This window comes from Pseudopipra pipra, chromosome 6, assembly GCF_036250125.1.
Source record: "Pseudopipra pipra isolate bDixPip1 chromosome 6, bDixPip1.hap1, whole genome shotgun sequence".
NCBI classification, from domain to species: Eukaryota; Metazoa; Chordata; class Aves; order Passeriformes; family Pipridae; genus Pseudopipra; species Pseudopipra pipra.
This window is the reverse complement of record NC_087554.1, coordinates 15,588,627-15,602,400: the sequence shown is the minus strand read 5'-3', so window position 1 is coordinate 15,602,400 and position 13,774 is coordinate 15,588,627. Positions and strand designations below refer to the sequence as shown.

Genomic DNA, 13,774 nt, shown 5'->3' with positions numbered 1-13,774 from the left:
CTGTGAAAAAAAAAACCCAACTCCTGAGGCAAACCTTACACCTGGAATAAAAATAAAATACTTCATCCTTTATTGGGTGATGTTGTTCTTTCTATTTCTTTCTGTTGCAACCAGAGTATAAAGCCTGAACATAAAGCACATATTTGGGTGGAATAAGTACATCTGAGGGATCTGCATTGCTAGGTAACATCTCAGGAGAACTGCTACTAATACCAGAATCCCTACAGTAAGTCTTCAACAGTGATGTGTCAGTCATACCGAAAGTGGTTGTTGAATGAAAATAAACGTTCTCATTATTGTACACAGTTATTGGACACAATTTGGAAAACAACAGCAGTTAATCAAACAAACTAAGAAAGCTGGACTAAAGGCCTTAGAGTTAACTCTTAAGAAAGGAGGCACTACATGATCAGAAGCAGAAAAAAGCCTTTGTGGACTCTTACATCCCAGATTATTTGGAAAAGACTGGAAACTGAGAGATCAGCTCAAACCTTAGGCAACCCATCAGCTTCTGGAAATTCTAAAATGGAAGTTTCACGTGACAGGAAGTTAAAAAGGATATTAATGGAAAACTTAAAATCAAACCATATAAGATACAATTACATATGCCTTTTAGCACAATAATTTGTGATGTTTGCTCATTTCTAAGTGAATGACTTCATCAGCATGCCTGAATGGTGAGGCACTAGAACAGGTTGCCCAGAGAAGTTGTGGATGCCCCAATCCTGTCAGTGTTCAATGCCAGGTTGGACACGGATTTGAGTAACCTGGCCTGGTGGAAGTTGCCATGGCAGGGGGATTGGAGATGATCTTTAAGGTCCTTTCCAACCTAAGCCATTCTATGATTCTATTCATTAAGATTTATTTTATTTAGCTCTTCTGAACTCATTAGTTTGTAACTATGGGGTTAAACGAAGTGATTTAACAACTGGTTTGATACTTCAATTCTAATCTCTAACATACAAACAACATTTTTAATACAAAGTATTTTAAAGCATCATTACAGAGGTGTAATGATACAGAGAAAGATACAGAAGTGAAATACTGGTGCTCCTCAACACAACCACTACAATTATAAACATACATTACCTTCTCCTTCTCCAGAATATGAAACCCCCTATAGCGACGACAGCAAATATGGCTAAAAGGCATCCAATAACCACTCCAGCAATAATGCCTGATAAAAGAGAACAAGTATTACTCATTACTGATCTACTTCTTCAGTAATGATCTAATTCAATCAACATACTACAGCAGAACCTTACAGGTGACAGAGCATGCTCTACTCTACTAAATATCTCGCCTTTACTGTGTCCTTTGGCAGCACCGCTATTGAAACCTCAGTAAGAATAATAAAAATATGATAAATTAATAAAAAATTGGGATCGAGGGACCAGTATCTGCATTCCAATATACCTGCTTCTAGTTTACCAGAACTGTTGGAACATCAGTTTCTTTTTGCTCCTTGTTGCTATACCAAAGTCTCACTGTGCCATCCAATCCCTTATAGCATGCCACGAGTAGCACAGCTTTTGGCTACTCTCCAGTGGAAGTCATACATGTTAAAAAGGGATCACCTGTAGAACTAGCAAGGTATGAATTTACAGAGTAGTGTCACTGCAAAGCTAGAAACATTTCACACAGAGAAACCAATGGGTGTTTTGGTATTATGAAACTTGCCATAATTAAGGAATCTCCACACACTGTGTATGTGCCAAGCCGCCAGTCCTATATTTGACATTAACTATACCTGGATCCTGGGGTAGTAAAACCGGTTCAGAACAGGGTGAAAATGACACATAACTGTCTTCCCCCTCAATCACGTTGGCCATAAAGGTTATATTAGTGAAACCTGCAACACATGCCCTGTTGAAAAGGGAGAAGGAAAAAAACCAAAAAGAACCAGGTACGTTATACTTTCATTTAACAGCCTTAAGCAAGATCTGTAATCTTTCCATTAGATGATCTTTTAGATTTCAATTGCAGAAAACTTAACAAAACAGTGATTTGAAATAAATACCTGTATGAAAGAAGTGGAATCAATGGTCCGTTTTCGTAGCCATACATTGTATTTCCCTTGCCTACATTAACGATGTTTTTACCATTCTGAGAATGGAAAGAAGGTGATTCTGCCTGCTCTGTTTCTATGACATATGTAACATAGGTAGTTGTCTTCTTCTTCTTGAAATCTTTGTATGTGTTGTTCAATTTAGACTTCAAAGACTCATAACCTTCAGGAAAAAACAAGGATATATGTGGTATATACATCATCCACCGGTTTTATATCAGTTGGCACAATGGTTGAGATGATCGCATTAACCGCAGTTGACATTACTCCATAAGTATTGCCTGAAATGAAAGGCTAAGTGCAACAGATAATCTCAGAAATCTCTTCTACTGCAGTGCAATCTACTGCACTACCTCCCTATTTCCCTGTGTTACTTGTTTCAATCTGCTTTTGGTTTTACTTCTGCCCCACAAAGCAGAGCTTCTGCGTAAAGGTACATTAGTGGTGGAACCTGGTGCCCCATGGACAAGCTTCACTAGCCAAGTAATCTATATCAATATATGTTCTATCAACTATCATATGTAGAGACTACAGTGCAAATGGTGTAGAAAAAGTCAATCGGTATTTGGTAACACTGTGCTACCCAAACAGCATCAAGCCTCATTCAGGGTGACACTAAACTTGTCCTGACCTTGTTCCTTGTTCTATCTTACAAGAAGTCTCACACCTAAACCCTAAGAAATGAAAGAGGTAATTTCTGCCTTTTCTTGACATAGACAAGCAGTGGACAAAATGCTGATCAGAAAAGTTTCCTTTCCAGAAGACTAAAACCAGGCTACCACAGTGAGCAGCGACCAACCGTTCACAGAACAGCACCACTTCACAGTATCTGTTATAGAAGATGAATCTTAGAAACTTGAAGCAATCATACAGTTGAGGCACATATAACCAAAGAGGTAATAAACAAACTCAATCTACCAGTTATCCAACAACTCAAGAGCAAGCAAACTGACACAAATATTCAGTGTTGAGGGAGAACGAAGAATCTTGCTCATTTGACTGAAGTTTGCATACACTGCTCTCTAGTGACTGCCTTTACAAAGCTAAAAGCTCCTTCTAAAAGCAGATATAGTATTGAATTCATCTTTAAAAAGGAGAAGCCTTGTGAGAGCTCTGAAAGAGGGAAAAACTCTAAGTTTTGTAGAGTTGTGTAGAAACAAGGGTTGCTCTGACACCAGTGAGCTGGTGGCTCACTGCCACCAGCAGCAAAGCTCCCATCAACTGTAACTGTGCAGGAACAGGGTGCAAGACAACTCTTCTAAAGCACTAGCTAGACTTCATTAAAAGCAGCTGAGGGTGCAATTAACTAAGTTACCTTGAAAAGTGTGTTCTATATGCTACCTGAGATATGTTTTATGTCCTGTCTTGTCCCTAGTTTCCAATCCAACAGGAATCCCAGGTTATACCTGCAGCACCTTGTGGATGTCTTGGATATCATCCTAAAACAGACACTATTCCTTACCTAGACAAAGTCCCCTCTGTCTATCCTAAAGGCAATGATGTCTGTTTTAGAACAGCGAAACACATCTCAAGAATATTTGTGCTAATTGAACACCATACAGCTGAAGCAATGCTTGGCTGTAAGGTTATGTTCTGCTCCTATCAAAGCACTCACTCTACATTGTAAAGGCAGGCAATCTTCCTGCATTATTTTTCTCTTTCTTGAATACCTTATAATTAAAGAAGAATGCACCAAATCTCATCATGACTAACCAGGACTGGCTGAAAGTACAAGCAGAGCTGCACGCAAGAGACTGGCATTCAAACCAGCAACTCTGGGGTAGTTGAGTAGGCATGTGAAAAGTAGGTATTTTCTGCACTGATATGATATATATACATATACCTATAACAGTAGTACAGAAAATTCCTATTTATATTATATATATGTACACACACACACACACAAATATTTCTTGGACATGTATTATGTGGAAAACCATAGAAAAAAGATCTATGGTCAAAATTCTGTAAGATGAATTTCCAGTGTTATAACAAAGGATAAGCATGAATGTCAAATTCTACTTGGCAGAAAATATCTCCACCAGGTGCTTTATTCCTTCACTGCACTGGCAGAAATGAAAAGTTGTTCAACTGGAAACTATGCTGCAAAGGTAAGTTCCTTCATTTAATGATTCAACACTAGACATTCATCAATTAAAGATATTTCTCAGTTTTGATGTTTTAAAGACACCAGTTTGACAGACCACTCTCTGGTTTTCTGTGACATCCAACCTCCCACAGCATTAATGCTGTCAATGCTAATCAAGCCTTCCACCTGCATGCCATCTCTCTCAGTTAAAAGTGTTTTAAGTAAAATCAGGAGGAAAGCCCTCTTCTTTTTAAGATCTTACTGCAGACATCTTCCAGCTGAAGAAAGGATGGGAAAAACATTCCAAGTTGCAAAGCTGCTTGTGTTAGCTGCTCTGACAATTATTTGGGGGTACGGGGGCAGGGGGGGTGAGGAGAAGAAAAGATACTACACCATCTTGAGGAAGGGAATCACTGGTAAATCAGTTTGACAACAGCATAGGGGCAGTACATATGAGACCTATGTACGAGGATAAGTCAGGAAATAAAAGACCAACTGAAAATGGGCTTACTGAAAATAAGGAGTGATCTGACAAAGCAAACATGATTTTTGAAAGGTGATTGAAAATACTGTCAGCTTTTTCTCTGTCCATTTAACACCTATTTAGAGTCTAAAACATAATGCCATCTGATAAATTGTTTCACATAGCTAATGTCATAACATCTTACCTTGTTCTGTTGTGATCATTACTGCGTAGGCTTTTAATGGACCATACAATGAATCAAAATCAGAGAATTCAACAGACAATGAGCTGTGACTGACTACCTTGACTGAAGGAGCTTCACTTGGATGAGGTGGGTCTATCAACAAAAATATTTTTTAGCATGTTAAGGACTGATAGAAATTTTCCAAACAAAAAAATTCTGTAATACTGATGCTGTTCATATAATGCATATTTATCGTGCATCACATTAGACTTTGCATTAATGTAGTGCTTTATTCATAATTTTTAGGCTGATAATGTATCATACCAACTCTGGTATTCTACAACCATGAAGTTAATACTTTTGTCCTACAAATGTCTTTCATTCTCAAATCTTAATGCTTACCAGTAATGCTTGTGTGACACAGCCCGTACACTGGAGAGCTTTCAGAACCATTTGAAACAGTTATAATAGTAACATTATAGGTGGTGAAATAATCTAAAGATTTTGTTTTGAAGGTTTCCTCTGAGCCTTCTCCCATGCAGGGTGGAGCATCTTCTTCATTTTTCCCTGAATTACTTATATTAGATATTATAATTCTGAAGCCAGAGCTGTTACCAGAAGGACATTTCCATTTCAGCGTTAGGAAAGGCTGCTTGGCCACTGGTTCACACCAAAATGAATTCACTGAGGCAGGTTCTGCCAAAAGAAAAAAGAATAACAAAAAAGAGGAGTAATAAATCTAGTGTTGTCCTTAATAGAAAAAGCTGACTATTTGTATGTTATGTGTATAAATGTTTGTAAAATTTCAGTTTTCCTTTTCACTTTTAAAAAGATGCCCACATGGCATTTACTGCCTACATAAGGACTTGTTACCCCATGAGAAAGACAAGTACACAGACCCATTCTGTGCTCTGTAACTCCTCTACAGACAGCGTTACTGGGAAAACCTGGGCTGAGTATCTGTCAAGATCAGCAATGTTTTCAAAATGATGTTCAACTCTTTAATATACTACACAAAGAACATTCTTAGAGTAGTATGTAGACTGACACTAACTCCCTGTACAACTACATAAAACTCTTAGTGGCCAACAAACAAGAAAACGAATATAAGCTCTGTGCATTAAGAGCATACCAGTAGCCATCCTTAGAAACAGCAACTACAACATGTCAGTTTGGGTGAGAGTCTTCTAGGACACAATATAAAAACTGCAACCTTATGACCAGATACAAAAAGATATTTAAAAAGTTAATGTAGCAGTAACACTGAGAAGAAAGGTCTCTGTAAACTGAGAGAGGCACAACCATGCTTCGATGTTTCAGACAGACTGAGACTATGAGTTGCCAAGCAGCACTTACAGAGTACCAGCAACTCTCTTAACAAGTTCATCCCACAGCCCCTTTGGAAAACCCACTGGGGAGCTCTGGGACAGATTCATTTCACCTCAGTCATAGTGGGACAAAAAAAAAGGAAAGGACAAAGTAGCATCTAATCACAACAAGGGGGAAAATAGTCCCAGTGCCTCACATGAGGAACGCAGGCGTAACTCAACCTTCTCCTGCCTGCAGATGAGCTGCACAAAGCAGTGTGGCTGACAGGCACCCAGCACAATGCTGCCCACAGCCCAGCTGCAGCCACGGGCCCCTCCAGAGGCAGAAGTTCCCCAGGCACAATGCACACTCTGTGTGCACCACTCATGGCTCAGGATCTGAGGGCCTCATCCACAGGGAAGAGAGGGCACCAAAGCCCCCTACAAACACCAAACACCAAAACCCCCCTTCCACACATTAACATGGCTGACTCTAGGTAGGCTGTGTGCAGCATTTCTGCCTAAGCATGTTGTATTTCAACCCTTGGGCAGGTGGGCAGAGCCCTGTGCCCCACAGCAAAATACAGACCACCAGGAACAAGGATGCAAGAAACTGTGACTTACTTGTATACAGGTCTATGGACCTTCCTTCTCCTTCTGTCTCATCAGCCACTACTGCAAATACAGTGAAGCTGTACATTGTCCCAGGAATTAAATCAGTAATTTCTGCTTTGCGGCCACTGGATGTCACGTTCCTAACAGTCATATCTTCTGTGACCTCTATCCTGTACGTGTAGGAGTGGGAAGCATTGTCATTCACCTCCCATGTCAAGTTGACAGAAGTCACACCAACATATTCTGCCTTGAGATCAAGAACTGGGCTGGGCTCTGTGAAAGGCAAGACAACCTGTCAGCCTGAAAGAACAGCTGCTCACAGGCATGGACAGAAGAAACACAGGCACATCAGTACTTCATTCCCTTCCCACCACTCATGGTTCAGAGTGCAGGAGGAGCCCAACGACATCGCCCGGCACTGTGGGAGCCTGCTGCACCAGTGGGCAGCTAAGAGAAAACTGTTGGAAAGTAATCTCGAGTGGCATTCATCTCCCTGGCACTCCAAAGCAGGAGCACAGGTCACCACAATGCCAGCACTCACAGGATTTTCCTTGGGAATTCAGAGATATGGTCAGGAAAGACACAAAGTTGCAGGGGGATTGGTGAAAGGAGATAGTGGTGTATCTGTCCACCTCATAAGGTAGGAATTTCAAATATCACTGAAAGAGGAACAGAGGTGATGGAAGGTGGCAAAGAAGCAGCTTACCTGGGTCATGCCATGATTGCACTCCTGAGCTAGTGTTGCCTAAAGTTCACTCTCCTGACCCAGCCCAATGGCAGCCACAGGCCCACAAAAGTTCCCCGGGCACAACACATTGTCTCTGTGTGGAAGCCCTTTAAAAGAACGTTCTGAGGCCCTGATCCTCCAAGAAGTGAAGGCATCAAAAGTACCCATGCAAATCCCAGGACAGGAAGGAAGTTCATGGGAAGAGTTCATTGTGTCACAGGCCTTAATGACCAACTTCAACAACTACCATTTCTGAGGTGTTTCACTTTGTTTTTTAAAAGAAGGCTATATCTCTTCCACACAAACATCTCTCATTGCAGGCAGGGAAAGCACAGCACCTCTGTCTGCAGCAGTATTACATCTTGACCCTTGGGCAGGTGGAAAGAGCCCTGTGCCCCACAGGAAATACAGACAACTAAGAAGAGGGCTGCAAGAAACTGTGACTTACTTGTATACAGGTCTATGGACCTTCCTTCTCCTTCCGTCTCATTATCAGCTGCTACTGCAAATACAGTGAAATTGTACATTGTCCCAGGAATTAAATCAGTAATTTCTGCTTTGGGGCCATTGGATGTCGCATTCCAAATACGCATATCTTCTGCAACCTCTATCCTGTACGTGTAGGAGTGGGAAGCATTGTCATTCACCTCCCATGTCAAGTTGACAGAAGTCACACCAACATATTCTGCCTTGAGATCAAGAACTGGGCTGGGCTCTGTGAAAGGCAAGACAACAATCTGTCAGCCTGTAAGAACAGCTGCTCACAGGCACGGACAGAAGAAACACAGGCACATCAGTACTTCATTCTCTTCCCACCACTCATGGTTCTAAATACAGGAGCAGCCAACATCACCAGACACTCCTAGAGGCTTTTGCATCAGTAGCTGAGTAACAGGAAAATGAGACAGAGCCATCTCAAGCATGATTCACCTTCCTTTCACAGGCAAAGGCATGAGCAGCACAGGCAATCACTGTGACAGAACTCCCATGGCTTTCCCTGGGAATCCAGAGAGGTAGGCAGGAAGGCGAGAAAAGTGGAGGGGAAAGACAGTGGAGGTGCAACTCCACACAGCAAAAACAAGGAAGATGAAATAGTACAAGAAGAGGAACAGAGGTGATGACCCTGACTCCCTTCTCCAATCCTCATGCCCTGCGCTTCACTCTCATAGCAGAGAGAACATCTCCCAAACCCCTCTTCCAGCACCCTATTCTCTGCACATCTTCAATAGAGGGTAACTAGCCCTCACAGCCAGACCAGCACAGGTGAAACTTTTGCGTATTGACTGCATGGATATTTCAGAAAAACAGAAATCACAACAATAGTCATCTGTTTTCTTTCAAATGCACTCTGTGGAATGACCAGGCTGGGCTACTGCCTTGGAGGCCAGCTCCAAAATGGTTCCTCCAACACCATACATCAAGACTTTTGATACTTAACATGGCAAGGAGCTGGATGGCAAAAGGAGTTCTTCTGAACTAGCACTGCCTGAATCTCACTCTCCCGGCTGCAGCCCGATCGCAGCTACAGGCCCCCAAATCACTCAAGCTCCCCTGGCACAATATTCTGTGTGTGGGAGCCCTTAAAAGGAAAATCTGAGGCCCCCATCCTCTAGGAAATGAATGCAAAGGCCCCTTTCCCAAATTTGGAAGATATTAGTTATCGGGGAAATGTCTCTCTTCGTTGACAGCCTAGGGGCAAAATTCACCAACAGCTTTCCATCAGGGCAATACTACTTCTACACTTCAACACCTCATGCTTGGAAGATTGGCCATATCCAGCTCCAGGACCAAATCATCACCTCTGCCTGCAGCTATATTAAATTACAACTCTCAGGCAGGTGGGAAGAGCCCTGTGCTCCACAGCAAAATACAGACCACCAGGAACAAGGATGCAAGAAACTGTGACTTACTCGTATACAGGCCTATGGACATTCCTTCTCCTTCCGTCTCATTATCAGCCGCTACTGCAAATACAGTGAAGCTGTACATTGTCCCAGGAATTAATCCAGTAATTTCTGCTTTGAGGCCACTGGATGTCACGTTTCTAACAGTCATATCTTCTGTAACCTCTATCCTGTACGCGTAGGAGTGGGAAGCATTGTCATTCACCTCCCATGTTAAGTTGACAGAAGTCACACCAACATACTCTGCCTTGAGATCAAGAACTGGGCTGGGCTCTGTGAAAGGCAAGACAACAGTGTATTAAGACAGAAAAAAAGGAAGAAGAACCACAGCCACATTTCCCTATTCCACATAGAATGAGCATCATTTGTAGCCAAGCAGCACTTCTACAGTACCAACGTCCAGTTTCAGACACTCATGCTGAGCCATCTCTGGAGAAGCCACAGGAGTTCTGGGGGATTTTCTCTTTCAATTCATATGCCAGAATTATTTGTTTCACAGTGGGTTTGCAGACAGAGAAACAGATGGAAATCAGTGAAGGAAGAAGAGTGCAAGCTGATCTTGGTCTGTTAACTCAAAATTAAGTAAGTCTTAATCTGAGACCTTCAGCCCAAACTCTCCCCAACATCAGCATAAAGGAATGGGTTGCTTGAACAGGTGCAACAGTTGACACATTTTGGGAGACTGTGTCTGCAAGCTTGACTCAGCATCAACTCCAGGCAGACAAGACTCACCTCAGGCAGCTTAGAAAAGTTTATCTACTCAGTAGCAGCTCCAGGACACACTGCTTCAAATCGCTTTATAGGGACACTGCCTGTTCCCTTTGTGTCTCTGAGCTACACACAAAAAAACATCTCCTCCTTTCCATCCCTCTGGTCTGGGAAAAAGGTTCCATGGCACAAAACCAGCAAGATTGGCACCACACTCAAGAATGTGATCATAAGCAATGGGACAGTCACAGCCCTCAGGAACCTCAGGCCACAGACTTTGCAAAGAGCTCAAAACAATCTTCAAGAACAAAAAGCCTCTGTGACTCTGGCCACCACATCCCTGCATACCACATCTTTTGGTAAAGCTGTGATAACCTGCTCCCAGAAGCATTTTAAGGGGTCTATTTGGCCCTCAAGCATCTAAAAGAAGTCACACTGTTGTAACAGCCAGATCTCTACATAGTCTTGAGCAGCAATGCTGGTGAAACAGCTGATTTACAGGCAACACAAGCAAGCAAAGACAGACAATCTCAGGTCTTTCCCCTTTAACCAAAGACCACTTGGCATTCACACACACAGGCACCTGGAGCAAAACAATGTCCCAACCAAGAAATAAAACGAAAATGCAAACATAAGAAAGCAGAGCAATTTGGTACAAATGCCATGTTTACTTGCAACCGAGAGGCACCATTTCCTTACTTGTATACAGGTCTATGGATCTTCCTTCTCCTTCCGTCTCATTATCAGCCACTACTGCAAATACAGTGAAGTTGTACATTGTCCCAGGAATTAAATCAGTAATTTCTGCTTTGAGGCCACTGGATGTCACATTCCTAACAGTCATATCTTCTGCAACCTCTATCCTGTACGTGTAGGAGTGGGAAGCATTGTCATTCACCTCCCATGTTAAGTTGACAGAAGTCACACCAACATATTCTGCCTTGAGATCAAGAACTGGGCTGGGCTCTGTGAAAGGCAAGACAACAATCTGTCAGCCTGCAAGAACAGCTGCTCACCAGTACTTTACTCCCTTCCCACCACTCATAGTTCAAAGTGCAGGAGGAGCCCAACAGTATCACCAGACACTCCTGGAGGCTGCTGCACCAGTGGGCAGCTAAGAGAGAACCGAAGACAAGTCATTCTGAGAGGCATTCATCTCCCTTTGACATTCCAAAGCAGAAGCACAGGTCACCACTGAGCCTCAGTTCCCAGGGCTTCCCTTGAGAATCCAAAAGATGAACAGGAATGGCATGTGTATGCTTGGCAATACAGGGGATTTTGTTCTAGTTGGTTGGTTTTTGGTTCAGTTGTTGTCGTGGCAGATTTTTTGTTTCAGGGTGGGGGGGTAACAGGGATTTTGGCATTTAAATAAGGAAACAAATAAATAAATAAATCAGGATTATGTTTCCTCTACACATTAACCTTTCTTCTTAGTATTCAACCCAGGTAAGATTTGTATTAAATTTTGACCCTCAGGCAGGTGGGCAGAGCCATGTGCTGCACAGCAAAATACAGATAACTAAGAAGAGGGCTGCAAGAAGCTGTGACTTACTTGTATACAGGTCTATGGACCTTCCTTCTCCTTCCGTCTCATCAGCCACTACTGCAAATACAGTGAAGCTGTACATTGTCCCAGGAATTAAATCAGTAATTTCTGCTTTGGGGCCACTGGATGTCACGTTCCTAACAGTCATATCTTCTGTGACCTCTATCCTGTACGTGTAGGAGTTGGAAGCATTGTCATTCACCTCCCACGTCAAGTTGACAGAAGTCACACCAACATACTCTGTCTTGAGATCAAGAACTGGGCTGGGCTCTGTGAAAGGCAAGACAACAATCTGTCAGCCTGCAAGAACAGCTGCTCACAGGCACGGACAGAAGAAACACAGGCACATCAGTACTTCATTCCCTTCCCACCACTCATGGTTCACAGTGCAGGAGCAGCCCAACAACATCACCAGGCACTGCTGGAGCCTGCTGCACCAGTGGGCTGCTAAGAGAAAACTGAAGACAAGTCATTTTGAGTGGCATTCATTTCCCTTTGACACTCCAAAACATAAGCACAGAACTCCCAAGGCTTCCCTGGGGAATACAGAGAAATGGATAAGAAAATAATAGAGTAGACTGGAATATTCTAGTTGGAAGGGTCCTGTAACTATCATCTAGTCCAACTGCCTGACCACTTCAGGCCTCACCAAAAGGTAAAGCATATTATTAAGAGTACTGTGCAAATGTCTCAAACATAGATGGGCTTGGGGCATTGACCACCTCTCTAGGAAGCCTATTCCAGTGTTTGACAACCCTCAGTAAAGAAATGCTTCCTAATATCAAGCCTAAACCTCCCCTGAGGCAGCTCTGAACTATTCCCACATATCCTACCACTGGATACCAAGGAATAGAGGTCAGCATCTCTCTCTCTCCACTTCCCTTCCTCAGGAAGTTGAGGAGAGCAATGAGGTCACCCCTCAGCCTAGCCCTCGGCTCCTCTCAGGACATGACTTCCAGCCCTTTCACCAGCTTTGCTGCCCTCCTCTGCAGGCATTCAAGGACCTTTATATCCTTGTGTTTGGCCCACAAAACTGCACCCAGTACACAGGGTGAGGCTGCACCAACACTGAACACAGCAGGATAATTACTTATTTTGATGGGCTGATTCTACCACATTTGATGCACCCCGGGAGGGGGTTTTCCCTCCCGGCTGCCAGGGCACACACTGCTGACTGCTACTGAGCTTCTGTCAACCAGCTTCCCCCGATCCCTTTCTGCAGAGCTGCTCTCCAGCTACCCACCCCTCCCCTAATTTACACTTCTGTTCAGTATTACTCTGTCACAGCTGCAAAATGTGGCATTTGGTCTTGTTACATTTCCTCCCACTAATCATTGCCCAATGCTCCAATCTACCTAGATCTCTCTCCAAGGCTTCCTGTCCCTCAGGAGTCAACAGCACCTCCCAGTTTGGTATCATCAGCTAACTTGCTAATGGTGCATTCAACTCCTGCATCCATATCATTGATAAATAAATTGAGCGGCTCGAGGATTGAGCCCTGAGGAATAGCACTGGTCACCAGTCAGACACGATTCCATTCACTAGTACCTAGTGAGCTCTGCCCTTCAGCCACTTCTTCATGCAGCACACCATGAAATCCCTCATCCCACAGCTGGACAACTCATCCAGAAGGATGCTGTGACGGGCAGTACCAAAAACCTACAGAAAAACTACATCCACTACCTTCCCTTCACCCACTGGGTGGGTGATGTTATCATAGAACTAGATCAAGTCAGTTAGATGGGACTTCGTGAACCCGTGTCGACAGTACCTCATGACTGTGTTGTCCTTTAAACACCTTTTAGTAGCACCCAGTATAATCTGCTCCATAATTTTTCCAGGAACTGAGGTTTGTCTAACAGGTCTGCAGGTTCCTGGGTCTTTCCTCACACCCTTCTTGTAACTAGGAATAACACTGGCTAGTGTCCAGTCAGTAGAGACCTCCCCAGGCTCCCAAGACCCTCAGTAGCTGATGGAGAGGAGTCCTGCCATAACATCAGCTAAATCCTTCTGTACTCTGGGATGAATCCTATCAGATTCCATGGACTTGTGAACATTCAGCTGATATGTTTTTTTCACAGTTTCAACATCCACAAATTGAAAGCCACTGTGGTTCTCCAACTCCGGGGACCAGGCAGCCCAGTGTCTATCAGTATTACTAAA

The 13,774-nt window shown here is 43.1% G+C and overlaps 1 protein-coding gene across 6 annotated transcripts in view; it reads right to left on the bottom strand.

The window, feature by feature from the left end:
• Nucleotides 1–13,774, bottom strand: part of PTPRJ (protein tyrosine phosphatase receptor type J) — a 74,805-nt gene that overhangs the window by 9,160 nt on the left and 51,871 nt on the right. For 2 of the 6 annotated variants that reach the window (XM_064657513.1, XM_064657510.1), the window contains 10 exons: nucleotides 11,618–11,881; nucleotides 10,765–11,031; nucleotides 9,364–9,630; nucleotides 7,902–8,168; nucleotides 6,736–6,999; nucleotides 5,207–5,500; nucleotides 4,826–4,957; nucleotides 2,021–2,231; nucleotides 1,751–1,866; nucleotides 1,090–1,177 (listed from right to left, as the gene is read on the bottom strand). In XM_064657513.1, coding sequence (XP_064513583.1) covers nucleotides 1,090–1,177; nucleotides 1,751–1,866; nucleotides 2,021–2,231; nucleotides 4,826–4,957; nucleotides 5,207–5,500; nucleotides 6,736–6,999; nucleotides 7,902–8,168; nucleotides 9,364–9,630; nucleotides 10,765–11,031; nucleotides 11,618–11,881 — 2,170 coding nt within the window. The remainder of the gene's footprint in view (nucleotides 1–1,089; nucleotides 1,178–1,750; nucleotides 1,867–2,020; nucleotides 2,232–4,825; nucleotides 4,958–5,206; nucleotides 5,501–6,735; nucleotides 7,000–7,901; nucleotides 8,169–9,363; nucleotides 9,631–10,764; nucleotides 11,032–11,617; nucleotides 11,882–13,774) is intronic. The other 4 variants (XM_064657507.1, XM_064657512.1, XM_064657508.1 and 1 more) reach the window with 4 other exon arrangements.